The sequence below is a fragment of the Pan troglodytes genome, chromosome 8 (assembly GCF_028858775.2).
Source record: "Pan troglodytes isolate AG18354 chromosome 8, NHGRI_mPanTro3-v2.0_pri, whole genome shotgun sequence".
NCBI lineage: Eukaryota > Metazoa > Chordata > Mammalia > Primates > Hominidae > Pan > Pan troglodytes.
The window spans coordinates 59,033,248-59,061,015 of record NC_072406.2 but is presented as its reverse complement, the minus strand read 5'-3'; the positions used below and the strand labels follow the sequence as shown (position 1 = coordinate 59,061,015).

At 50.7% G+C, this 27,768-nt stretch overlaps 1 protein-coding gene and 1 pseudogene across 9 annotated transcripts; one reads left to right on the top strand and one right to left on the bottom strand.

Annotated features, from left to right (window-relative positions):
* Positions 1-532: 532 nt before the first annotated feature.
* On the bottom strand, positions 533-27,768 carry LOC104004318 (anthrax toxin receptor-like). 9 transcript variants are annotated; one of them, XM_054660096.2, is made up of 13 exons: positions 27,423-27,695; positions 27,148-27,333; positions 26,513-26,683; positions 21,879-21,950; positions 20,422-20,493; positions 18,470-18,551; positions 18,318-18,351; positions 17,241-17,317; positions 17,095-17,163; positions 16,653-16,733; positions 16,502-16,562; positions 12,324-12,516; positions 11,427-11,956 (listed from the first exon to the last, which is right to left on the bottom strand). In XM_054660096.2, exons 2-12 carry the CDS (start codon positions 27,237-27,239, stop codon positions 12,332-12,334), a joined length of 996 nt encoding a protein of 331 aa, XP_054516071.1. In that variant the 5' UTR covers positions 27,240-27,333; positions 27,423-27,695; the 3' UTR covers positions 11,427-11,956; positions 12,324-12,331. The 9 variants fall into 9 exon arrangements, with proteins under 9 accessions (XP_063636716.1, XP_063636719.1, XP_054516071.1 ...); XM_063780646.1 differs by lacking the exons at positions 11,427-11,956; positions 12,324-12,516 and adding an exon at positions 533-709 and having other exon boundaries at positions 27,572-27,691; XM_063780645.1 differs by lacking the exon at positions 16,653-16,733 and having other exon boundaries at positions 27,572-27,728.
* LOC107966690 (adenosylhomocysteinase-like) lies at positions 3,918-5,585 on the top strand (annotated as a pseudogene).

Sequence of the window (27,768 nt, the reverse complement as noted above, 5' to 3'; positions counted from 1 at the left end):
GATGGTGGGGTGAGCTGAGCATGGTGGAGTGGGCTGAGGATGGTGGAGTGAGCTGCCCTGCTAGACACTCCTTATCTGCTCCCAGCACACAACATCCTGTTTCTGGTTTCCATCTCGGTCAGTGGGGCTGCAGGGCAGATGCTGCTCAGATCTGTCTTTGGAGTTATTCCACTTTTTGTCTTGAACTTTCTGGTTGTGTTTCATTTTTCATTAATGCATTTTAGAACTTTGGTCCTTTTAAAACTCTGCATTTGTTATAATTAGCTGTTCTTGTCATATAGTTTTATTCCTTTATCTTTTTTTGAACATTTTATACACCCTTATTTCAATGTTCCTTTTAGATCACTCTATTCTCTTTACTTTGAATCTATTCTCTCTGGGCTTTGAATCTCCTTGTTTCTTGTATCTGCTGCCTCTCTTTAGGATACCTGGGAGTTTTTCCTCTGACCTCCTCTTCAGTAGGAAATGATTTTCCATGAGAATCCTGGTTCCCCTGGATGAGGACGGTGTCTCCTGGGGAGAATTTCCTGTTTGGTTTTGCTGGAGCCTGGCAGGTTCTCTCAGTTGCAGATGGGTATAATGTTAGCTCCTCAGCTCAGAGTTTCTGCACCAGCTCACCGCAGACTTGGGGCCCTGGTTTCCCACAGATGCCCAGGGCAGGGGCCTTCCTCTGTGCTAGGTGCTGCTCCGTGGTATTTGTTCCATGACTCTGCAAACATTGTTTTAAAGTCAGTTTGTAACATCTGCCTAGTAAACAAAAGTAACACTTGTGTCTCCTGGAACAATGGACTGGCACACCACCCCCTTCTCATCTTCATCCCAGTCCTCAGGGAGGCCCCTGCGCCACTGATGTCTGAGGCCACCAAGGCAGGAAGACCCTGGGGGGAGGGTAAATGGGAGATGCCTCTCAGCCCCTGTGCCTGCTGTCCCCTGGGCCCCAGGGTAGAGCTTCTGCAGACTTTGTTCCTTCCCATTTCTGAGACAGCCTGAGCTGGGGCCACCCTCTCCTTCATGGAGTCCCAGCTGTCAAACAAACACCTCCAGGGCCATCTGCTCTCTGAGCAAGAGTTTTCCTCCTGGGATGCCCCCACCCACCCACAGAAGCAGGGATATAGGGAAGGAAGGACCAGGATTTCTGGTTGCAATAATTGTATCCGTGAGTTTGAGACTCCCAGGTTACCTTTGGACTCATGAGCTGAACTGCTGGGCATTCTGGCCTGGATGTCCCTGGAGCCCCAGAACCTCCACAGGGATCATGAGCAGGGGGTCACTGCCCCAGAACCATGAGGGCACCCACATGGTCTACCCTGGCTCCTCACTCATCAGAGGAAATGACGAGATTCCAAGGTCCCCTCCGGTATTGCAAGCTGGCCTGAGCCATAGGGTCCTGTCCCAGCATGGCATCAAATGCCTGGAGCTCATCCTGCAGGAGCAGCCATGGCGGAGCCCCCGGGTGTGCTGGGCAGGGAGGATGTGTGGAATCTCATTCACTCTGGACAGCTGTGGCCCCCAAACTACCCATAACGATGCAGTCCAGCCGGAACTGGGGCCTTTTGGCTTCATAACATGTTGGAGTCTTTCCCCAGAGCCCCATTGTCTTTTAGAAATTACCACTTAGAGAGGGTAGTGCTGCTGATAAAGACAGGCATGCACTGAATTGTGTCCTCCCCAAATTTATATATTAAAGTCCCAACCCCTGGTTCCTCAGAATGCAGCTGTACTGTGGTTGGAGAGGATTTGTAAAGGTTAAATTAAACAAGGTCATTAGGGTGGGCCCTAATCCAGTACGACTGGTGTGCTTATAGGAACAGTTTAGGAAACAGACATGCACAGAGGGTAAAGCATGGGAGGACACAGGAGGAAGGTGGCTGACTCGGAGGAAACGACCCTCCCCACACCTTGACCTTGGACTTGCAGCCTGCAGAATTCTGAGAAAAAAATGTCTGTTTTTTTGTCACCCAGTGTGTGGGACTTTGTTTTGGCCACCTAGTGGACTAATACAATGGCTTTGCTGTTAACAGCCCAGACCCACGTTTCCTGCACATAAGGCATGGGACTCACTCATCCCCTCTGCCCAGGCCCAGCCCTGGTCTCTGAGCTGAGTTCACTGGGTAGGCTGCAGGCAGCAGGCAGGAGTGGGGCCTGATGGAAGGGGCGATGCTGAGGCAGTGAGGGTGGCAGAGGGATGCTCACTGGCTCATGTGGCTCGGCTTCGTGGAAGCATCAGGAGCAGGAGTGAAGGAAGCAGGTGACAGGGGCCACTCATGGAGACACAGATGGGCAGGCTCCTCCACATGCTGGAGACAATTTTGGAGGCACCTGCTCCACCCACTGCCACACCCTCAGACTTCCCCATACCCTGTGCTGGATCCAGCAGCAGCCCTGATTTTATGGTATGACCTTGATGGTCAGATCAGGCATGGACAATGGACAACTTGACCCAGACTATGGGATCAGAATCTCTCCCCAGCAACATGGCCGTGGGGTCATCTGAACAGAGGACGAGCAACTGCAGACTGCAGGGCTACTAGCAGCCAAGTACACAGAGAGGCAGAGGTGGGGAGAAGGGAGCAGGTGCACAGGGAGGGAAGGGGCAGAACTGAAGCCACATAGCCCAGGGAGCAGGGAAACCTGAAGGAGACCCCAAGCAGGCGTCCTGTGGGCTTTCCAATGTCTGGTCCTGCTGAGACCTGGCTGCCCTTGTGATCATGAGCCAGCAACCTACAGTCACTACAGCCCTGTCCTTCTGGTCTCCTCTTGGGTCCTGCCTCTGCACAGCCTGTAGCCAGGCTCAGGCTGGGATCTCCCATATAAACTCTAAGGCAGGCTTTCCTATAGTTTCCATGGAAATTCTCCAGCTGATAGAAGAAGTGAACACCCCAAGCTGGGGCCACATTTTCAAGTGGTCTGTAAAATTTTTGCAAGGTTTGTGGTTCATCTAAAAGATTCATAATTTCAAAATGGAATTCTTGATAGTTAGGGAGATTTTTCACATACCCCGAAGGGCTCCTCCTTCTCCAGGGTTGGGTCAAAGTCTTGTGTCCAGAAGCCCCCTGGTCGGCAGTCCTCTTGGCTTCCCTGATCACCCAGTGTCCAGCCTGCATGGGTCCTTCAGTCCCAGGGGCCATGGTGAGGCTGGGTCCCTGGGCCTGGCACCATCTAGACACCCCTTGGGGGTCCAGTGATGTGCAAGCTACATCTCTAACCCCCTGACCTCTGCCTTCTCTACCTCCCTGCCCACTCCCTCATTCAGAGACACTGAGCATCACCTCTCAGGAGTTTCCATCTTAACAGAAGATGGAAGAGAGTTTCACTTCAGGCCACTGTTGCCCACTGTGTCTTAGTCCATTTCTGCTGCTCTAAAGAAACTACCATGAACTGTATAATTTTTAAACAACAGGAATTTATTTTAAACAGTTCTGGAGGCTGGGAAGACCATATCAAGGCAGATTAGGTTTCTGGTGAGAGTCAGCTCTCTGGTTCATTGTTAGCATCTTTTGGCCAACAATGTCTTCTGTGTCCTCTCATGGTGGAAGGGGCGAGGCAGCCTTCTGGGGCCTCTTTTATAAAGACAATAATTCAATCCATGAGGCTCCACCCTGATGACCTAATCACCTCCCCATACTCCCACTTCCTCATACCATCCCTTCAGGTTTAGGATTTCAACATATGAATCTTTAGGGGACACTAACTTTCATTTCATAGCATTTGGACTTACACCATTACCTCACTCCCACTTCTTTAATTCTTGGGCCTTCAAACTCAGACTGAGTCACACCACTGACATTCTTGTTTCTCTGGCTTGCAGATAGCAAACCGTGGGACTTCTCGGTCTCCATAACCACAAGATGCAATTCCTATAATAAATCTGCTCTTACATATACCTGTATGTATCCTGTTGGTTCTATTTCTCTGGATAACCCTGGCTAATACTCACTGCAAGCACTTGTGCAATACCAAGGGCCTGGCCATCTGCTTGAAATGGAAAATAGAAAACACACACACACACACACACACACACACACAGAGACAGACCTTGCCCAGAGCCACCCACCCAGTGCCTGTCCCCAGACCAAGGCCCAGTCCCCTTCGCCTGTCTCCATCACAAGAGCCACCAGCCTGTCTGACAAACTGCCCTGCAAAGTTATTGACATTGGCATGGCCTCCTGGGGACACCAGGCCCTGAACATTGTGGAGAATGAGATGCTGGGCCTGATACACATGCAGGAGCTGTACTTGGCCTTCAAGCTGCTAGAGGGCACCTGCATGGCCAGCTGCCTGCACACGACCATGGAGACAGCCATCCACATTGAGACCCTCATCACCCTGGGTGCCCCAGCAGCAACATCTTCCTCACCCAGGACCATGTGTTGGCTGCCATTGCCAAGGCTGGCATTCCAGTGTACGCATGGAAGGGCGAAAGGACGAGGAGTACCCGTGGTGCATAGAGCAGTCACTGTAATTCAAGGATGGGCCCTCAACATTATTCTGGAGGATAGGGGTGACCTCGCCAACCTCTTCCACACCAAGTACTCGCAGCTCTTGCTGGGCATCTGAGGCACCTCTGAGGAGACCATGACTGGGGTCCACAACCCACAAAGGATGAAGGTCAATGGGATCCTGAAGGTGCCTGCCATCAATGTCAATGACTCCATCACCAAGAGTGAGTTCGACAAGCTCTGTGGCTGCTGGGAGTCCCTCACAGATGCATCAAGCAGGCCACAGAGGTGATGATTGCTGGCAAGGTAGCGGTGGTAGAAGGCTATGGCAACATGGGCAAGGGCTGTGCCCAGGCTCTGTGGGGTTTCAGGGCCCACGTCATCATCACCAAGATCGACCCCATCAGTGCACTGCAGGCTGCCATGGAGGGGTATAAGCCGACCACCACGGACGAAGCCTGTCAGGAGGACAACATCTTTATCACCACCACAGGCTGTGTCAACATCGTCCTTGGCCAGCACTTTGAACAGGTGAAGGATGATGCCATCATGTATAATACTGGACACTTTGATGTGGAGATCAATGTCAAGTGGCTCAGTGAGAACACTTGGAGAAGGTGACCATCAAGCCCCAGGTGGCCAGGTACTGGCTGAAGAATGGGCGCCGCACCATCCTGCTGGCTGAGGGTCAGCTGGTCAGCCTGGGTTGTGCCGTGGGCCAACCTAACACAGGGAAGAGGTGAGCAAGTGAGAGAACTCTGAAATTTCACAATTCCGCCATGGACCTTTGCAATCCTAGTCACAGGGAGCCCCCTCTTCACCCCCAGGCCTCCAGATGAACACAGGGAGCCTGCTGGAGACTGTGTAGAGGCACTGCTCAAGCCTCATGGATCCCACAGGCTTTTCATCCCTGATCTGCCTGGTACAGCCACTGTTGCCTGCCATGGAAGGGAATGGGGCACTTTCGTGTGCCCCAAAGACAGATACCGCAGCTGTGGTAAGGAGGAGTGGGTAGACAATGCTCTGCATGGCTTTCCTCTGCTGCTCCTCTCTGCTAAACGGGACTTGCCTGCTTTGGTGACAGGCTGCCAGTGCGACCGCCCACCGCTGCCTGAGCATGACAGCCACAGCTCAGTGTTCCTCTGAGAGCCCAACCCCCAGATGCTGCCCATTAGCCCGTTCCACCACATGCTTGCCTCTGCTGCCCCAGGCCAGGAAGGGAGCAGGAACCTTCCTGAGCTCCTAACAGCAAAATCCAGCTTTGGGAGAGAAGTGCGAGTGGGCCATGAGCCCAACAACTGCCATTGCTTATTGCCCCAGCCGAAGGTTCCTGCCCTCCTGGGTGAAAGGTGCACAGCACAGCCACCCTGCTATGCCTGGACATTGCAGCTGTGGCCTGGAGCCCTTTGGAAAGCCCAGCCCCCTGAGTCCTGTGATCTGTTCTCAAGCTCCAGGGGACCAGCCCACCCCTCCCTATCACAGCCAGTACCTGAACTCTAGGCTGCTACAGAAATACTAAAGATCATTAGAGACTACTATGAACACTTCTATGCACACAAACCAGAAAACCCAGAGGAAATTGATAAATTCCTGGAAACACAAAGTCTCCCAAGATTGAACCAGGAAAAAATAGAAATCCTGAATGGACCAATAATGGGTAAGAAAATTGAATTATTGAGTTAGTAGTAAGAAACTTTCCAAAAAAAACACACACACAAATTTCCCAGGACCAGATAAATTCACAGCTTTTACATCTACCAAATGTACAAGAAGAGCTAGTATCAATCTTACTGAAACTATTCCAAAATATTGATGAGGATCCAGTATCATCCTGATACCAAAATCAGGCAAGGACACAACAAAAAATAAAACCACAGGCCAATATCCTTTATGAACGTACATGCAAAAATCATCAAAAAATAATACTATTAAAACAAATCCAGCAGTGCATCAAAAAGATAATTCATCACAGTCAAGTGGGCTTTATTCCAGGGATGCAAAGATGGTTAAAGACAGCAAATTAATAAACATGGTTCACCACATAAACAGAACTAAAACAAAAATCATATGATCAATAGACGAAAACCCTCAATAAACTAGACATCGAAAGAACATACCTCAAAATAATAAGAGCCATATAAGACAAACCCATAGCCAACATCATACTGAATGGGGAAAAGTTAAAACATTCTCCTTAAGATCTGAAACAAGACAAGAGTGCCCACTCTCGCCACTCCTATTTGACATAGTACTGGAAGTCCTAGCTGGAGCAATCAGGCAAGAGAAAGAAATAGAAGGTATCCAAACTGGAAAAGAAGTAGTCAAATTATCTCTGTTTGCTGATGACATGATTGTATACCTAGAAAACCCTAAAGACTCTTCCAGTAGACTCCTATACTTGATAAACAACTTTGGTAAAGTTTCATGAGATAAAAATCAATGTACAAAGATCAGTAGCATTTGTATACACCAATAACATGGAAGCTGAGAACCAAATCAAGAACTCAATCTCATTTACAATAGCCACCTAAAAAAAAAAAAAAAAACTAGCTAGGAATACATTTAACCAAGGAGGTGAAAGATCTCTATAAGGGTAACTACGAAACACTGATGAAAGAAACCATAGATGATGCAAACGGAAAAACATCTCACGCTCATGGATTGGAATAATTGATATTGTTAAAATGACCATATTCCCTAAAGCAATCTACAGATATGACAAAATTCCTGTCAAATTTTCAACATTATTATTCCCAGAACTAGAAAAAAAATTCTAAAGTTTATATGAAACAAAATAAAGCCTAACTAGCCAAAGTAATTGTAAGAAAAAAAAATCCAGAGGCATCATATTGCCTGACTTCAAACTATACTACAACGCTGTAGTATAAGCATGGTACTAGTACAAAAAATGGACATGTAGATCAATGAAGCAGAATAGAGAGCCCCAAAATTAAAGCTACATACCTACAATTAATAGATGTTTGACAAAGTCAACAAAAATAAACAGTGGGGAAAGGACAGACACCCTATTCAATAAGTAGTGCTGGAAAAATTGGCTAGCCACATGCAGAAGAATGGAACTGGATCCTATCTCATTATAAACAAAAATTAATTCAAGATGGATTAAAGACTCAAACAAGACCTGAACCTATAAAAATCCTAGAAAAAAAAACTAGGAAAAATGTGGATATCAGCCTAGGCAAATAATTTATGACAAAGACCCCAAAAGCAAATGCAATAAAAACAAAAATAGGCAAATGGAACTTAATTAAACTGGAAAGCTTCTGCACAGTAAAAGAAATGATCAACAGAGTAAACAGACAATTTATAGAATGGGAGAAAATATTTGCAAATTATGCTTCCAACAAAGAACTAATATCCAGAATATATAAGGAAATCAAACAACTAAACAGAAAAAAACAAGCAACCTTATTAAAAATTGAGCAAAGGATATGAAGACATTTCTCAAAAGAAGAAATATAAGCAGCAAACACATGAAAAAATTCTCAACATTGCTAATTATCAGATAAATGCAAATTAGCACCACCCTGAAATATCATTTTACACCAGTCAGAATGGCTATTTTTAAAAAGTCAAAAAACAATAGATGTTGTTGTGGATGTAGACAAAAAGAAACGTTCATACACTGATGGTGGGAATGTAAATTGGTTCAACTTCTATGAAAATCAGCATGGAGATTTCTCAAAGAACTAAAAATAGAACCACCATATGACTCAGTAGTCCAACTACTGGGTGTCTATCCAAAGGAAAAGAAATCCTTATATAAAGAAGACACCTGTACTAGCATGTTTATCTCAGCAATATTCACAATAGCAAAGTCATGGAACCAATGGTTGACCAGATAAATAAAATGTGGTATATATACACTATGAAATACTATGCATCCATAAAACATGAAATCATGTTCTTTGCCACAACGTGATGGAGGTAGAGGCCATTATCCTAAGTGAACTAACTCAGAAACAGAAAATCAAATATCGCACGTTCTCATTTATGAGTGGGAACTAAACAATGGGTACTCATGGACATACAGATGGAAATAAGAGATGCTGGGGACTCCAAAAGGGGAGAGGGTGGGAGGGGGATGAGGGTTGAAAGACTACCTATTGGAAACAATGTTTGGTATCTGGGTGATGGGTACACTAGAAGCCCAGTCTCCACCAGTATACAATATACCCATGTAACGATCATGCAAATGTACCGCCTGAATCTAAAATTTAAAAATGCAGCCCACCTGCAACTCAGCCCACCTGCATGATCAAGGGCTGTGTCCCTTTTCTCCGTTCACTAGCATGAGGAGCCCCTGACTGATGCCAAACCTGGGGGATCAACTCAGCTGGAGAGGAGGAAGCAGGGCAGGAGTGGCCCATGGAAGCATGGCTGGCAAAGTTCCCTCTGCCTGCCCCTGCTATCACTGTTCAACACAGAAAGCCTGGGAGGGTCCCTGTGGGTGGCCAGGGTGGAGGGTTCCTCCCCTCCGATGCCTTCTGAGCTCACCTTCTTAATATATGACTTCCTCCCTTGAGGGATGAGGAAGGATGACAGGCCCTAGCTTGAGTTCATGTTGGCTAAACTCCAAAGGCTCTCAATCCCCCTTAACAAACAAGTATGTTGATTTCCCCAGGATCACATAAAGCTCTTCATGAAATTGCACATACATTTCTTCTATGGGGTCTCAGAGTTGCAGGGATGGGAAGCAACATCTTCATGTTTCCACGTGGGTAACACAGAAGAAATAAAGTCTTTCTACACTTTCATGTTATTTCAACTCCCTTTCTGCCTAATGAAAGCTTTCCCACACTTTTCCTGGTGTCATGAGTACAGTGAACATTTTCTCCCTTAGTCTTCAGAGATACACAGTCCCAGGCACCTTGTAAAGTTGCCTTGGCTGCTCTGGGCACATTTGTATGTGGCTGTAGGCATTAGGCAGCTGGGCCAGACAGTCTAGAGCCAGAGGGTGCACTGTCTGGCTGGCTCTCCCTTCCCACACCTGCGGGCATGCATCCTACCTCTCTGGACCCTGTCTCATTGCGCTGCACACAGGCCATGCACCTGCTCACCAGGCACCAGGCGCCCTTGTCATAGATATCTCCACCTGTCTAGCAATGAGGTGGGAATGCTCGATTCTTTGTGAAAATCTCTGTATTTACAGGACCAGAGGTGTTTTGTTTTGTGATACAGAAGCTCTCCAAAAAATAAAACAAGACAAAAAGTTGATGAAGCCAGGCTTCCCATTCCAGGGAGAATGTTGAGAAGTGAAGTGTGGAGGGGCAGCATGTTCTCGAGTACCCACAGTTGCTCAGGGAATGAGCCTACAAAAGGGGAAAAACCAAATGACTGAGTCCCGTCCACCCCCAGGGGCTCTAGTATCCTCTTCCATTTCCTCAACATTGACCTGGCTCATTTCTCTCGACACCTTGTGCAGGGCGTTGTGTGCCTGGAAAAACCTCTCATAACCAGCTTGGGAGATAGATGTGCAGACACAGAGGGAAGAGGCTGGGGAAGGGTGGGAGAGGCCCGCTTCCCATCTTGGCAGCTGGCAGGACCCAGATGTGGAGTCCAGGCTGCGGCAGGACAGGAGGGTGCAAGACGGAGAAGGGGGACAAGAAAGAGTAACTCCTCGGGATGACAGCATTGAAGGTCAAAGTCACGCGACCCAGAGAAAGCCCCCAAAGCCCTACACACAGAGGCAAGCCATTGCGTTGAAGCCTTAAAACAAAGAAACAAACAAACAAACAAACATGGGAGGGGGGACAGTGTGGTTATCACTGTCAAATTAGTCAATACTGTTTAAAATCCAAACCTGGTATATTTTTAACTTGTACTTGTCTTTCAGAATTGCTATGGAAAAGCATAAATATTGCATTCCAGTAGATGGGGGAGGTGGAGAGCCGTTTATTTACTCTCAAAGATGGATTAGGGATGACTGGACAACCTCAGCCATAGTTCCCCCCTCCTGACGTACTCAGGAGCCCCATGTGGGGTGCCCATGGCCTGTGTGAGTGGCACCTTGGGCAGTCATGCAGCCACCATGTACACACGGTGGGCAGTGGGACACTGCCTGTTGACACTCATCTCTGTTGGGGCTGTGGTTTCTTCTATGGGGACAAATGATTAAGGAGGGAAGTTTATCTTTTCTAGTGAAATGAGGAGGATTCCCTGAAATTTGCCTGGTCTTGGGGACGGTGTGGGGTATCTGGGAAGATAATTAGCATTTCCAGAAAGGGCCTCACTGCCTTCTGGGACACATTCAGAATTTGAGTAGCCAAAAAATGGAAACCAGGGACAAGAAGATGAGTACAGGAAGTGAGATATGCAAGTATTTTTCCTTTCAAAAAGCTAGGGAGGGGCCGGGTGCTGTGGCTCACGCCTGTAATCCCAACACTTTGGGAGGCCGAGGTGGGTGGATCACCTGAGGTCAGGAATTTGAGACCAGCCTGACCAACATGGTGAAACCCCATTTTTACTAAAAATACAAGAATTAGCCAGGTGTGGTGGCAGTCTCCTGTAATCCCAACTACTCGGGAGGCTGAGGCAGGAGAATCGCTTGAACCCAGGAGGCAGAGGTTGCAGTGAGTTGAGATTACACCATTACACTCAGCCTGGGCGACAGAGCGAGACTGTCTCAAACAACAACAACAAAGAAACAAACAAACAAACAAAAAGCTAGAGAGGGAGACACAGCATTGAATTCATATTTCAAAGACTTTTTGGGCTTTTTGAATGGAGAATTTGGCCTAAGGCCTCATGTGTCCCAGCCCTTGATGACAGATGAATTCGGGGCTGTTGGGACTGGAATGCATCCATGCCTGGCAACCCGACGACACCAGGGTGCTATGTCGTGGCAGGGGCAGTATAAATCCAGCTCACTCAAAGGACAAGCTCCGTGGTGACAAACACAGTCAACTTTGGTTGATCAGCAAGAATTCAACTCCTTTGACCATAAGAAAAGACTCAATGTATACGTCCAGTTCAGCAACAAAAGCCTGTTAATCTTGGGTGTTTGGTGCCTTAGAAGTTGGGCTCTGAGTGGGGAGTGACAAAGGGGGTTCTGCAGTGTGCCTGAGCAGTGGGGACAGCAGCAGCAGCATCCTGGAGGGAGGCCTCAAGCACCTAGCAGGGGGGAGGTGGCACCTGGAGGAGCAGGTGCTGGGGAGGCACTCCTGGCTGGGTTGAAGGCAGCTCTTTGGGTTGCACAGAGTCTGTGCTTGGGAAAAGTACTCCAGGCTGTGTCTCAGGCAGATCCTTGGGCTGCAAGGAGCCTGTTTGCAGGCAAGGCATTCCCTGCTGTGTTGGCTGTGTCTGAGGCACATCCCTGGGCTGCAGGGAGCCTGTGGTAGGGAAAGGTACTCCCGGCTGTGTCTCAGGCACATCCTTGGGCTGCAGGGAGCCTGTGGTAGGGAAAGGCACTCCTGGCTGTGTGGAAAGCAGATCCTTGGGCAGCAGGGAGCCTGTGCATACTGGGACTTAGTAAGAGCTAAGCTGAGGTACCTCCCCTGTAGGGAAGAGAAGAGAGAGAAGGTCACCGTGTTGGCATTGGAATTGGGCTCAGAAGGCTGCGGTTGCCTGGCTCAAGGGATGGGGCCAGGACCCATCGGGACCCACAGGGTGGGCCTTGCTGTGCTCCTCCTCTCTCCCCTGGGTGCTGCCTCCAGCCTGGACTCCTACTTCCAGACTCAGCTGTAGCGTTAAAGTCCCCTCTGCCTCTCCAGGCAGCCCTTGGTCTCTGACTCTGGACTCCCTCAGCCCTCGGGTTGAAATGGTTTGCTTCCCCCTGGTAGATAGGAGGAGGCCCCAATTACCTCTGTGCCCCAGCATGGCACAGAAGGCTCTAGTGAGCATGTGGAAGGGATGAGCGCTCACCACAGCCCTCAAGGCTGGCTCCAGGGACCCTTGAGTGGGTGATGAGCTGAGAAGGCAGCAGCTCCACGGTTCCCTTGGTTTGGGAAGAGGATGATCCAGACCCGTAGGAAGAGCAAACTCTTGTCTTGCAGAAGCAGCTGCTTTGCTTTCATCTTGGGCACACACCAGTGTAGCCAACTCACCACCCACACAGCTGCAAGCCACACAGAGATTGTCTCTGTGTTCGTCTGCAATGCCTTTCTCTCTGCTGGCTTCTTATGCTCATGATCGGGGCAAGCCTGTCTGAAGACTTGATCAGGGCCTTTCAAAAAGGCCCTCAGGGTCACTCTAAGTAAGGTCAAAGGGACTGGGGTTCAATCTAGCCTCTGACCTCAGGCTCAATCTCAGGCTCAACCTCTTGGGAATGGCTTTCCCATCTCTCAAATGGGCCCAGCAATACCAAACAGGGATTGGTCACCCCAAGTCCATTCTTCCTGTCTTCCTTACTAACAAAGCCTGCTTTTGTTAAGAAAGGCAATGTGGTGCAACAAACCACCACGGCACATATTTACCTATGTAACAAACCTGCACATCCTGCACATGTATCCCGGAACTTAAAATTTAAAAAAAAAGAGAGAGGCAATGTGCTCAGTTGTAAAATGACCTTTTCCCAGTCTCCCTTGCTGAGCAACATGGCCATGTGAATGCATTCTGGCAATGGAGTATAAACAGGAATTGTTGGGCATTGCTTTAAAGAAGGCTGATTTCCCTTTTTCCTTCGTCTTCCTGCCTGGAGTATGAGTGTGATGGCTGGAGCTCCAGAAGCCATCTTGTAAGCATGAAAGCAAATTGAAAGCCTGGACTTTTCAAGGAGAATTGTTAGGTTTCCCCAAGGCTGTTCTCTTGGGGCTTAGCAGGCAGGCAATTAGATAACAATCTTTCTCAGAGCTGCTCAGCTCTCCCATTTCTCAATTTGTATAGGCTGCCCTCTGTTTCTGGAATGTTCTTCCTAATGTTGTCTGCCCAGTGAACTGCCGCTCACCTTTTCAGACTCAGCTCCAGAGTGGCCTCCTCCAGGAAGCCCCTTATCCTTGCTCCCAGCTAAAGTGACCACCCTGCTTGGTCTTTCTGGTCATGTCCTGGCAGAAAGCTGAGCCCATTGTGGGAAGTGCCCTGTCCTTCTAGATGTGCCCATCCCTGCTCTGCAAGCATGCGGACTGTAACTGCATCCCCTTTGGCACCTGTGGCTGGAGGGTTGCAGCAGGATCCCAGGATGCCAGTGGGCATATGCTACTTTGCTTTGACCTCCCCATCTGTGATGTGGCGCTGATGATGCCCACATACCACGGCAGGAGCAGCAGCCCATCAATGCTTGTGGTTTCCCTGGCTTGGGGCCTGTTCAGCTCCTTCTCTACTCGAGGTCACCCTTCCCAGGCTGCCTGGAATCCCAGGGGTCCCCTGTCAGGCCAGTCTCAGCCTGATGGTCCCAAAGAAACCCTCCATTCCTCACAGGTGTTCCCCAGAGCGTGCAGACTTTGAGCTTGCTTGAACCTGTCATTCATGCATAAAGCCTCCCCTTGGGCATGTGAGTGACAAATGCCTCAAATGCTGGATTCCCTTATGGAGATGGTCTCTCTCTTAGTGAGAGGGGCCCTTCTCCCCTCTAGACCCCATCCTGGGACCTGCCCTCTCCTGCCCCTGCCCTGCTAGTTCCCATCCAGGATGATGTTTACTTTCCCCTTGTGCTCCCTCAGACCCTGTCCTGAGCCACCTGTGTCTGCAGCTGCCTGTCCACCCTCCTCCCTGCCTGATTGGGCTCCTGCTACCTGTTCAGGGATTCAGGCTTCCTTCTTACTACAACCCAAGTGTGTTAGCCTGCTCTCCCTGGCTCCGCCCATCCCCAAATCTAGTCCTCCCAGGACCATCTTCCCTCCCAGCTCACACCCTCCAGAGATGCTCTGCACTGCTGGCAGGATCCAGTCCCTCCACCCAGCCTGCACACCAGACCGTCCCCTGCCAGGCTCCTGGGGTCTCCACACCCTGTGATTCAGGCAATCACATCCCAGCTACTAGAAGAGCTGGCTGTGCCCTGGCATCCTCCCTTGCTCCTCTGCCTTGAGGGCTCTGCTCCTTACCTCTCCATGTTGCATGTCTAAGCCCAGCCATCCTGAGCCTCAGCCTCAGTGCTGATGCTGCCTCTGACAAGCTGCCTTCCTTGAAGGGGAGCACCCTGGTCCCAAAGCCCCAGAGCACTAGAGCTGAATCCCTTTCTCTTTCTCCAGACAGCCTCTCTCTCTCCTTGCAGCACAGAGCTGCACAGAGGGGAGCTCTGTCTACCCCACCCCTACCCTCAGCTCTGCATGAGGGAGAGGCAGGGTTGGGGACAGAGCCCAGGACCAATCATGGAAGTGTCAGCACAGCTCCTGTTTCTGGGACCTACCAGCTCCCAGCCCTGTGCCAGTCCCTGCACAGCCCAGTGCCCTGGGACTCATAACAGGCCTGACAGCGTCCTTTCTGTTCATGGGAGGCATCACTGGAGCTCGCTGGAATTGGACTATTTGCTCCTTGTTGTGTGCCCATGGAGAGCAGAGCTCAGACATGTACGGTGTGTCTGTCCCCACAGCCTACTGCCAGGGCACCCTGCAGTGAGGAACAGGGAGGCCAGAGCCCAGCTGCTGGAGGCCCTGGTGGTCTTGCTAAGGGCCTCGTGATGTCCCCATGAAGGGATAATACCCAGGGCTCCCTTCATCTCCAGCAGCTGCAGTTGTGCAACTGCTGGCCATGCAGACCCCCAGCCTGCTCAGGAGGAGCTCAGGACAGACAGAGGCATCACAGAGCCCCACACAGGACTGTCACAACCCATGCTGGGACCCCAGCTGGTAAGAGGGCATCCTCGCTACATCCCAGACAGCATGGACAGGCACTGGGGTTGATCCTGTGGGACTGAGGTGAGCCGAGGGTGTTTGTGTGGACGCCTTTGTTGGGCTATGGAGGTTTCCTTCTGCTCACAGGGTGCTGTGGGATGTTGACGCCCCCACTTCTTGTTCTTCATCCCCTGAGATAACCGCTTGGTTCCTGTTTCCCATTTTGTTGATGTGGTAAATTACACAGACATTTCAGCTCCTGCACCTGCCTGGCCTTCCTGGGAGGAGCCCTGGCTGCTCCTGCCCTGTGGTCTGGGTTAGCTGCTACTCCATGCCATTTGCTGGTGTTTCCCTGAGAGCTTCTCACACATGTCTTTTCTTGCTTTAGGGTTAAACTTACTGTTGTGAGGTTACAACACACTAATTGTACACAAGTACTCACACCACCACCCCCGCATATTCCCCCCACACCAATAGACACTCACATTCACACCCATGTGGACCACACATCCACACCCACCCACCCATGCACACTGGACCACAAACACACTCAACCCACCCCATACCACACACATCACACCACACACCACACACCCGAAGCACACACACCCACACACCACACACACACATAAATAGCAAACACACATACACCAAAATTACCAAAGACATACCACACATCCCACACACACACCACACATATCAGCAACACACTCCCAACTCCCCATATGACACAAACACACACTGGACACCACATACCTGCACACCAGACACCCTTCCCACACACCAGCAGCCTTCCACACACCAGGCAACCTTCCCACACACTCCCACAAGACCCCCACTCATGCCACACACACACAGTGCACATACACCACACACACACACGCATATATGCTCCCTACGTACACTCACACCCCCACATACATATTACACAGCACCTCAGCTCCCACACAACATACACCCAATACAACACACACAGATGCATCACTCATGCACACCCCACACACACCACACTCACAGCACATATACACACCCCACACAATCTCACACACATTTCCACAGCACACAGACCACATATTACCCTCTCCCGCAGACTTCACACACATCAAGCCTCCCACAGCACAACTTCCCAGACATACTACACATACTGCACCCACACAAACTACATACACACATACCACACACACCAAACACATACACACCACATACACACACCACACTCACACACTCCCCACACACATCCTTCCCCACACATACCAAACAAATGCACACACTCCATACACGCATGCACTCATGCACACCACCCTTTGGCAACCGCAGGGCCTCCGCAGCTCTCACCTCCTACACACTCAGAGGAAGGCTCCACCGATGTCACATCAAGACAGACCTTTGACGTGAGCTGGAACACAGGAGGGGTGGGGCAGGGCAGGGAGAGTGGGCTTCCAGCCACAGGATCCAAGTCCCCAGCCCCTCACCTCCGCCCACTCACAGCATCAGTGGTGCTTCTCAGGGCCTTGAAGCCATTCTCCACTGCAAACATGTGGCCAGGGCTGTCTGCAATTGCTGTTAACTACAGAGAGCAGAGCTGGCTTGGACTCCCCGCCAAGAGGTGAGGATGCAGCAGACCCCCAGCCCAGGAGACAGTGTCTTGCCCCCATGCTTTGGGGGCAGCAGAATGTCAGGCTCTGAATGTCGCAGTCTTCTCCAGCCAGCAGCCCACTCTTAGGGAGCAGGGAGCTCTTCCACCCTCCCCGCTGGCATGGTGGGATTTATACAACACGCTGTCAATCACTTCTGCAGTGGCCATGGGTTGGCCCAACTCACTTGGGGCAGCTTAGACAACCGTCCTCGGGGTGGCCCTGGGAAAGCCACCTGGGACGCCTTTCCCCACTAGGCTTGAAAGTGGCGCCTGGTTACCTGTTTGGAATTACCTGGTCCAGCTTATAATCAGCCACACCCAGGGTGTAAACGTTGGCCCCCAGTTTCCGAGCCTTTTGAGCCTAAGGGAAAGAAGGCATTGCATATTGGTCATCAAAATACATGGAGCAAAATGCTGGTAAGTATGAACTGGACTCACTTCTCTGAGAGTGTCCTGAAATGCATGTGCCACCAGTTCTCCATTGGTCATAGCAATAATCATGCTGGGAACCTTGTCTGTAGATGAAGCAAAGAGTGGCCTGCTCAGCAAAGGCACCAGGAGTGACCTCCAGAAGCTCCGGAACCCCTGCAGGTGGTTGGGCCCACAGTGCTGCCCACTCCAGGGCATGGCCAGGTGCCCCCACCTCATCCTCCAGAGGAGAGGCTGCCAAGACCCAAGCACCTGCCACCCAGAGACCCCCTAGAGTCAGGGAGGTCTCAGCCCAGCACCCATTTTACAGTGGAGGGGCTGAGAGGGGCAGGGTCTTTCACACCAGGCTGCCTGAACCCTCACCCACTAGAGGCCTGCACCACCTCTGCCTGAGGGCAGCTCCAGTCAGGAGTCCACAACCACAGGCCTGTCCCACGGGCAGAGGGAGGAGCTGCTGGGCCCTCCTGTAAGAGACAGGCTCAGGGAGGCTCCCAGGGGGCCGGGTCTTGCTGTGAGCAGAGCCTGCAGGTAGCCCTGCCGGTATCTCTGGGCCCAGGAGTTCAGGACTCCAGGTCAGTGGCACCTGGCCAGGGGACCCCACAGCCACCTCAACGCCTTTCCTCTCCAGCCCTGCCTTTTCCTGACAAGAGCTACAGCGACACAGTGGGGAGGGAAGTCGGGGGCCCTGGACAGCCTTCTGTACCATATGAGACAGGGTCAGGGAATGCAAGTCACTCGGAGGGGAGACATGCAAGGGAGGAGAAAGACTAAGGTGTGTGCAAGGGGGCAAACCCCTTGGCTCTTCCCTTGTCCTTTTCACACAGCCCAGCTGGAGGACAAGTACCTCAGGGTTATGAGCACCAGAACTGCACACACAGGATCCCACACAGTTCTCAGAACTCCATGGGGCGGGGGCTTACTATGCTCATTGCACCAGGGAGGGAGCTGGAGCTCAGAGCAGGTGAGCAACTTGCTCCAAGAGGCAGGGCAGGTGTGGCCTTGTAGAGTCTGCACACAGAGCTCTCTGAGGCTCACGCCCAGCTCTGTTCCCCCTATAGGACCACCATGGGGACGGCAGGTGCTTACTTCCAGAGTTGAAACTTTCGATCTGTTGAATTGCCTGCAAGAAAATGAAGAAATATTGAGCCTGGACAGTGAGATGATCCCACTGATGCTCTAAGATTTTGTAGGTTAGGGTTAGGGTGAGGGTTAGGGTTAGGAGATCAAGGGGTCTATACCTTTCTAAATCCTGCCTGCATGGATGTGTGCCCTTCAGGCACACTTTTCTGAAGTTGGCCAAGACTGTTTTTTATTCTATTCCTGAAAAAAATAAAAAAAGGTGGTTGACCTGGAAAGACATTGACTGTTAAAAATCAGCTCCCAAGCTCTCCGGGAGCCACTGTTCTTTGTGCAAGGCCTCCTGGATGAAGGAGGGGCCAGGCAAGGGCTTTGTCCGGCTCATTCCTCATTGTGATTTTGACCAGAGATTTCAAGCCCTTCTGAGCTCATCTCAGATACAGAGAATGCAGGCCTGGGGAACTTCACCAGGGCCCTGCTTGGACCATCTCTGGTGACAGTGGGAGCTTCCTATGGATGAGCAGCTATGAGTCAGGAACTGCAATGGGGCTGATATTCCTAACCCTAACCCTAACCCTGAACCAGGGATGGGCAACTGAGAGTCAGCCACTGACAATGAGGTTGACATTCCTAACTCTAACTCTAATCCAAATTCTAACCCTAACAAGGATGCTCTTGTGTTGAGCACTCCGTCCTTTAACAGGTAGGGCTGCATTTGGGAAAAGTCATCCTGCTAAGCCACCAGCCCTGCACCCAGCCCGATGGCCCCAGACCCCTGACCCTGACTCAGTCTCCTGCTCTATCTTTACCCTGATACAGGAAGTAGCAAATCTGCTTAGAGTGTCTGGCCTCCTTGACTTTCTGTGCCCCTGAAACAAAAAGACCAAAGGCTGGAGAGGCAGCCCTGACGGCTGTGCATGCAGGGGCTGAACACTGATCTGTGGACTGGCCGGGGGATGTGGCCTGTCAGCTGCTGTTAAAGCAGACAGAATGGGCTGGGGCAGCCAGGACTGGCTCTGGTGGCAGGACTGGGACAGGCCACGGACTTAGGGTCAGGCTAATCCAATGTGACAGGCTGAGCCTGCACAGCAAGGCTGGGCAGAGCATGGACCCTGAAGGATGGCTTCCCACTGCGGGCAGAAGAGTCCTTGCCATGGCCAGAGCTCTAAGAGCCCTGCCTGCCCAGCCCAGGAGGGGAGGAGGCCAGACCCATCCATACCCAGAAGAGGCCACGGCCTGGCCTTCCTCTGGCCATGCCCAAACCCCACTCCCCATCTGGGTCACCCGCCACAGTCCTCCCCCATAGACTTGCTTTTTACCACCTCACACCCACCCAGTCTCTCTGACAAACCCACAGCGCAGGACACACAGACTCAAGCTCCTCTATCCTGTATTCCCTCAAAGCTGCAAGTGGGGCCCAGTCCCCCATCCAGTCCTCAGTGTCCTTACCTCTCTTCTGTGCTTCATCTCCTCTGGGCCCAGTTCCGGGCATGTGCATTGGAAGTGCCCTCACCTCCGGCCAAACAGGAACTCTGCTGTGCCCCCTGCTGGGCCTGGGCTCCAGCCGCCTAAGCTTGTTCCTCCTGCCTCCCTCCACTTTCCCAGCCTGCCCCAGAGCTCAGAACCCCACCCAGGGGCTCCCCAGTCTGGGCCTGCCAGCATCCCTGCACTAAAGTCCCACTACTCCCACCACCAGCTTTGACCCTGACTCCCTCCCGCACTGGTCAGGGCAAGGGGAACAGGCACAGAGCAGCAGCCAGCACATGTGTGTGTTCACAGGACACCCCCACCCCCCACCAGTCCCTGCACCCCGGGAATCCTCACAGCCACCGTTCAGGGAAGGAGGCAGGGCAGAGAGAGGGCAGGGGAGCGTGAAGTAGGGGAGGCTGAGAACTTCTGGAGCACAGGGGCCTGCAGGTAACCTTGCAGCCATGGGTAGGAGGATGCAGGGGAGCCGGGGCTAAGGTCAGGTGGTTACTGTGAGTTGCCCTGACCGGCCTGCCCTGTGTGCTGTCGGGCTCCCAACCAAAGTTTCCGGGAGCCCCTCAGCTCCCTGGAGCTCCCTCTGGCCAAGCTCACCAGGCCTCCCTTGGGGGATCCAAGCAGCACTCACTTGTCTGAAGTGAGTGGCAAGACAGTCTCGCCGTTCGTGGAGTAGGCGATGAAGCACATCCGAATATTTGGGCTGTGAAGGAATCATGTGCTGGTGAGAAGCCAGAAGCAACGGCTCAGAAGCCAGGGTGGTGAGGCCAATTCGCCACCTCCCACCCCAACTCTTCCGCTTTGGAGCCCCTTGCTGGACACAAGGAGGTGAGATAAATGTAGTGAAGGACTCTGAGGCCTGTGGAGACAAGGGCTCCATAGAAGGGAGAGTCAGGATGGCAACTCACTGCATCCCCACACTCCCAACACCCCAAAGACACTTGCGCACACACACATGCACACACAGGCACACACACGACACACACATGCACACACACACAGGCACACACGCACACACACAGGCACACACACGTACACACTCACATGAACACACAAACACATGGCACCCACACACAGGCACATGCACACACACACACAGACACACATATCTTATAATGAACAGGCAGGGAGATGCACACACAGCCCTCCCAGCTGGCCTCCCTTCTACTGGAAAATTCTTTGCCTCTTCATCCCATTTCCTCCTCCCTCTCCTCTCCCTCATTCCTCCTTCATCTCAGACAAGTGACTCTCCCTATTGGCAGCCATGCACACAGCCTCCCTTTCCTCTCCCTGACCCTCCTTCCTGCCGGCTGACCCTCAGTGGCCCTCAGCAACAGTGCTGCCATACGTCCCCAGCGGAGCTCCCCATGGCTCCTGCCCTTGTTGCCCATTCATTTTACCCACAGTCATCAGACTTTTCTTCCTTAAGTGCCATCTTGATCATGCCACTCCCCTGCTCAAGAGCCTTCTCTGGTTCTCTATGGCTCACAGCAGGAAATCCCAGCTCCTTGGCCTGGCATAATGAGCCCCTGTGGCTTTGGCCTCAAGCTGACCTGCCCAGCCCTCTCCCAGCCCTCCCTGAGCTAACCTCATTCCCAGCCAAGTCAGACCACTCACGCCACCACAGGTCCCCTGTCTTTTCCATCCTGCAAGACCCAGTTCAAAGACCCACATCCTTGGAAGCCATCCTTGACTTTGTCCTTAGGAGTTTCTGCTTTTTCCTTTAACCTTCCCTGTGAGTTCTTTGTCCCCTACTTGAACCCTCAGCACTGTGTAACCCAGAGTTCCAGGACTGAGTCATCGGTTTCCCTGCCTATTGTCCCTTCCCAGAGTGTGATGTCCCCAAGGGCAAACTGCCTCCCCTGCCATATGTCTGGGCTCACAGGCAGGAGCCAGCCAAGGCCGCTGAGACCCCATGGAACCAATGAGCGCTGGCCTCATTCCTGCTTCAGAATGCCACCTTGTGCTCTGTGTCCCCCACTGAAGGACTCCCACGCCCACCCCATCTGATGGGATGTGCCCTCTGCCTGCCTTCCAGAGGAAAAGCTCTCTGCAGCTCAGGGGAGGCTGCCATGCGGAGATCCGTACCTTTGGAACCTCGCCACTCTTTCCTCCACCCACATATAAAGGTCAATCCAGTTATTGTTCACGCTGCCAGACCTAAAACAAAAGGAGACGTGGGTCAGGGAGATGAGTGTATCTCTCTGATGGGCAAGTGTCTGCCCCGCCCCCAGCCTCCCAGCAGGCTCTTAACAAGCTCTCCTGACCCCAGCACAGCTGAGGCTGGGGTACACCCCCAGTGGCCACTGGATCATCCGAGGTCGTGAGTTTCACCAGTTGAGTGGTCAGCATAAGGTGACCACCCAGCCCCATCTGCCTGGGACTGAGGAGCTTCCTGGGATGTGGGGCTTTTATTGGCCATCCAGGTGGCTGATCAGGTTAGGTGGGGCACTGTGTAGAGTGGAAATGGGAGAGAATGTATTGGTTGGAAAAGCCCCCAATGAACAATCTAAATATGGAAAATCAACCAAAAAAGTTTCATTTATGATAGCATCAAACAGAACAAAATACTGAAGAATAAATTTAAACAAGGAAGCAAAAGAAACATATACTGAAAACTATAAAACATTGCTGAAAGAATTTAAAGACACAATAAATGGAAAGATATTGCATGCTTATGAATCAGAAGGCACAATAATAATATTGTTAAGATAACACTAATCTGTATCAAAATCTCTACAGCATTTTTTTGCAGAAATAAAAAAAATTTTCAGTAAATTTCTTATGGAATTTCAAGGGACATTAGTCATATAACAAAAAAAAATCTGAAAAAGAAGAACAAGATTGAGGATACACATTTCCTGATTTCAGAATTTATTACAAAGCTACAGTAATCAAACTATTATGGCACTGACATAAGGACTGACATGTAGAGCAATGAACAGAATAGAGAGCTCAGAAATAACCTGTCATGTCTGCGGTCAAACGATTTCCAACCAGTGTGCTAAGAACACTCAGTGTGGGAAAGAACAGTAGTTTCAAGAAATGGTGCAGGGAAAATTGGATGTCTATGTGCAAAAGAATGAAGTTGGACCCTTCTGTAAACCATTACAGAAATTAACTCAAAATGGGTCAAAGACCTAAATGTAAAGGCTAAAACTTTTAAACTCTTAGTAGAAAACATAACTTTTATGACATCAGATTTGGGGATTTTTTTGGATATGGCACCAAAAACACAGGCAACAAAATTAAAAATAGAAAAGTTGAGACTGTATCCAGATTAAAAACTTTTGTGCATCAAAGGACACTACCAAGGGAGTGAAAAGACAACCTGCAGAATGGGAGGAAATATTTACAACTCATATACCTGATAAGGGATTAATATCCAGAATATACAAAGAACTCCTACAACAACAACGAAAAAGAAACAACAAAAAAATGCAACAAAAAAAATGGGCAAAGGATTTGAATAGACATTTCCTCAAAGAAGATATGCAAATGGCCAATAAGCACATGAAAGCATCTGCTCCACATCAATAGTCACTAGGGAAATGCCAATGAAAGCCGCAAGGAGATACAACTTCACACCCATTGGGGTGACTATTATCAAAAACCAGAAAAAAACAATGTTGGGCTTTTGTTGGTGGGAATGCAAAATGGTGCAATCACTGTGGGAAACAGCTTGACATTTCCTCAGAAAGCTAAACATAGGATCACCATAGGATCCATCAATTGCACTCCCAGGTATATACCAAAAAGAAGTGAGAGCAGGGACTCCAAGAGATACGTATACACCAGTGTTCATAGCAGCATTATTCACAATAGCCAAATGGCAGAAGCAACCCAAGTGTCCATCAACAGATGAAAAGACAAACAGGCCAGGTGTGGTGGCTCACACTTGGAATCCCAGCGCTTTGGAAGGCCAAGGCGGGGGGATCACGAGGTCAGGAGTTCAAGACCAGCCTGTCCAATATGGTGAAACCCTCTCTGTACTAAAAAATACAAAATTAGCCTGGCGTGGTGGCACGCCCCTGTAGTCCCAGCTACTCAGGAGGCTGAAGCAGGGAGAATCACTTGAAACTGGGAGGCAGAGGTTGCAGTGAGCCGAGATCGCACCACTGAACTCCAGCCTGGCGGCACAATGAGACTCCAACTCAAAAAAAAAAAAAAAAAAAAAAAAGATAAAGAAAATGTGGTACATATACATACAGAGAAATATTATTCAGCCATAGAAGGGATGAAATTCTGATGGATGCTACAACATGGGATAACCTTGAAAACATTATGCTAAGTGAAAAAGGTCAGACAGAAAAGGCCAAATATTATATGTTTGCTTGATTATATTGTGTGACTCCCCTTACATGAAGTACCTACAATAGGCAAACTCATAGATAGAGAAAATACACTAAAAGTCACTAGGGCTTGGGGAAGGGAGGAATGGGGAGTTATTGTTTAATGGCAATAGAGGTTTTTTGGGGTTTGGTGGGGATGGGGTTTGAGACAGGGTCTCACTCTGTCGCCCAGGCTGGAGTGCAGTGGTGTAATCTTGACACACAGCAGTCTTGACCTCCCAGGCTCAAGCGATCCTCCTGCCTCAGCTCAGGCTGAGTAGCTGGGAGTGGAGGCACACATCACCATGCCTGGCTAATTTTTGTATGTTTTGTGTAAACAGGATTTTGCATGTTTCCCAGGCTGATCTTGAACTCCTAGACTCAAGCGATCCTCTTGCCTTGGCTCCCAAATTGCTGGGATTACAGGAGGGAGCTACTGCTCCCGGCTGAGAATAGAGTTTCAATACGCAATGATGAAACATTTCTGGAGATAGATGGTGGTGGTTGCACAACACTGTGAATGTACTTAACGCCACTGAATTGTACACTTAAAAATGGTAAATTTTTGTTATGTATGTTTTCCCACAATTAAAAAATTACTCAAAAAATACAAGGGGTCACTCCCACTTAGAGCCCTCAAAGGTCACCTGGCCAAGAATAGGAGCGCATGGGAGGCTGATTCATTTTCTTCCAGCTCAATCCAATGAATGAACAAATGAAGAATGAGTCTCATGAATAAGCTGAACGCTAATGACCAAAGAGCCTGCCTGTAGGCAGTAGATGTTGTTTCTGCCTGGAGGACTACTGCAAGATTCTCAGGGTCCCGCCCAGCTGCGTGGTCTTTGGATGGGCTTTGGAGTCACAAAATCCAGAGTTTCAATTCAGCGCCATGGATGTCTATCTGGAGGCTGTGGTGGGTCATTCCCTGGCCATGACCTGGCTCATTGCCTCCTCCTTAGAATGGGGCAATACCCTTTACTCCCAGCCTTGTTAGGAAGACTCATTAAGGTTGCTTTTGTCTGCTCCCTTTACATCCACTCTTAGGCACCCCCTCTGCATTCCCCCTCATCCAGTCTGTCTGGGATTACATCAGGGCCTCTGCAGTTCCTGTGAGTTTCCAGCCTGTGGCTCTGCCTTGCCTGGCAGGTCCCTTCATCCCCATCCTCTGTCACCGCCTCTGACCTGCAAATTCTCCCTTCATCCTCATCACACTTGGCAAGGTGAAAATGAAGATACCCTTTTTACAGATGGGGGACACGAAGGCACAGAATGATGAAGCAACTTGCCCATGACTATGTGGCTAGTGAGTGGAGTCTGCCTGTCTCCAGAACTGAGTTGCTCCTTCCACAAGAGTAGCAGAGCAGCCACAAACCACAGGAATTGGTGGGCTGGGGTACACGTCCCCTAAGCATCAGTATCCAGGGGGAATGAGAAAAATCAGAGGAACTTCAACCTGCGATACTGGAAAGAGTGCAGCACAGGAAGCCGGAGTCTTGTCACACCAGCTGTCTCTGGATGCTTCCCCAACCTCCAGGAGCCACCCTTGTCCAGGAACCAGATAGAAAAATACCTGCACTACGCACAGCCCAGGATTGTGGTGAGGTGCCAGGAGTGCAGGGGAAGGGCTTTGGAGGCCAGAAAGTGCTGCAACATTCTCCTGAAGATAGCACCACTGCTGCTACTGAATAAGCACAGAGAGTATTCCCACCCAGCAGGAGGAGCGGCAAAGGGAACCAAGGCAATCTCTCCAAAGCTGAACATTTGCCTCTTTCCTTCCTGGTGAGCCAGAAGGCGCCTAATACGTAGCCCAGCTTCCCCAGGGCCACCCTGAAACAGACCAAACTGTTCCTGAAAGTGCAGGAACTACCACGTGGCTCTCCAAGTTGTAGAAGAAGCACTTAGAAGCAGCCAACCAAAGCCCTTCTCTAAGCAGTGACATTAGAATGCCCCACAAAGGCAACAAAGCAATCTCTCTGGGGCCCAGTAAAATAGAAGTTATTTGCGTGAAAAAACAAACAAGCAAAACAACACAGAAACCCTAAACATCCACAGTGAGCTTCTGAGAACTGCTGAGAGGCAGGTCCGAGCAATCAGCTGTTGCAGTGGCATGAGGATGAGGATGCTGACCCAGCTGATGGAGGGGTAGGGAATCGTCCAGAACCCCTTTGGTGGCTTTTTTCCTCATCCAGGAGATGAAGCACCAGGGAAAAGACAGCCGGGGCATTCTTTCTGCCTCAGAAAAACAGGAGGCCTAGGTCTGGTCTGACCAAAGGGTTGGCCCTGCTTCTGTGACGGAAGCTTGCATCTCCTTGAGTGGCGTCCTGTCCCTAGTGAAAAAGAGGTGGTGGCTCCTGAGGGTGACCCAGGGCCAGAGCTAGAAGGGATACTCACTTGTCCAAGATGAAGTAGAGGTCAAATGAGCCCTGGCATCTGTGACCTGCTTGCCCCTGGCACCAGTGCTGCCTCCATCCTGGGCCATGGCGGTGGTGGGACCTCCTGGAGCCTGGGGCCAGGCCGTGAAAGATTCTCCAGTCAGGTCCATGGTACCGAAGGCTCCCTGCTCTAAAAAGCGATGGAAGAAGCAGCAGCAGCAGGAAGAACAGGAAGTAGGGCCCCCGGGGCCCATGGCTCCCCATTATCTGGCCGTCCCTGTGACCCCACCTCACTCTTGGGTGCCTGTGCCAGGGCCCAGAGAGGCTGAGCACAGGCCCCTTCTCTGCCGCCTCCCCTTATGCCCGGGGCCACACCCCTCCTCCTGCCCTTTCACCAGTGCACACTATGGCCCTCCACCAGGTACCTCCCCAGATCGCAGAGACTAGGGTCAGCAGCTGGCTCTGGGAGACTTGCTTCCAGCTACCTGCCTGGCCCTTCCCCCACCCTGGGGACAGAATTCCCTGTTATGGTTGACAGGAAGGTTGACATGGTGACTTTGTGAACTGCAGTTCTTCCCAATATCCTGCATGTTGACAACACCAGGGGGAGGTACAGGACCTTTGGAGGGGCTACAAGAGGAAGCCTCCATTTACCTTACAACAGCCCTCACAGTGTCCCTTAAAACCACTAGACCCTGCCGTTTGTTCACTGGAAGAGTTAGCCCAGGTGACTTAGGTGAGGACATTGCTGTGGATGAGGAGGTCAAGGACTGGGAGGCCAGAGTGTTGGCAATGGGAGGTTATTTGTGTGACACTGAAGTCCCCCAGGAGATGGCAGATCTGAAAGGAGATGGAAACTGTGGTGTTGCCAGAGTCTTTGTGAATGAGGGACATTCCGGTTCTCTACTGCTGTGTAACAGACCACCTACATTTAGAGACACAGAACAGGCCCATTTTATTACGCTCACAGGTTCTGAGGATCAGGCACTCAGGGCAGAGTTAGGAGGGCTCCTCACGTCTGGGGCCCCATGACTTGAAGGATTGGGTACTAGAATTATCTGGAGGCTGCTCCACTCACAAATGTGGCTCCTGGGCAGGAGGGCCCAAAAGCTGGGCTCAGCTGGGACTGTGAATGGAGACCCTGCATGTAGCCTCCCCGTGTGACCTGGGCTTCCTCCCAGCATGGCAGCTTCAGGATGCTTGGGCTTTTACAGGTGGCCCAGAGTTCCAAGAGTGAGTGTTTTCAGTGAGCATGGCAGAAATTGTAGAGCTTTT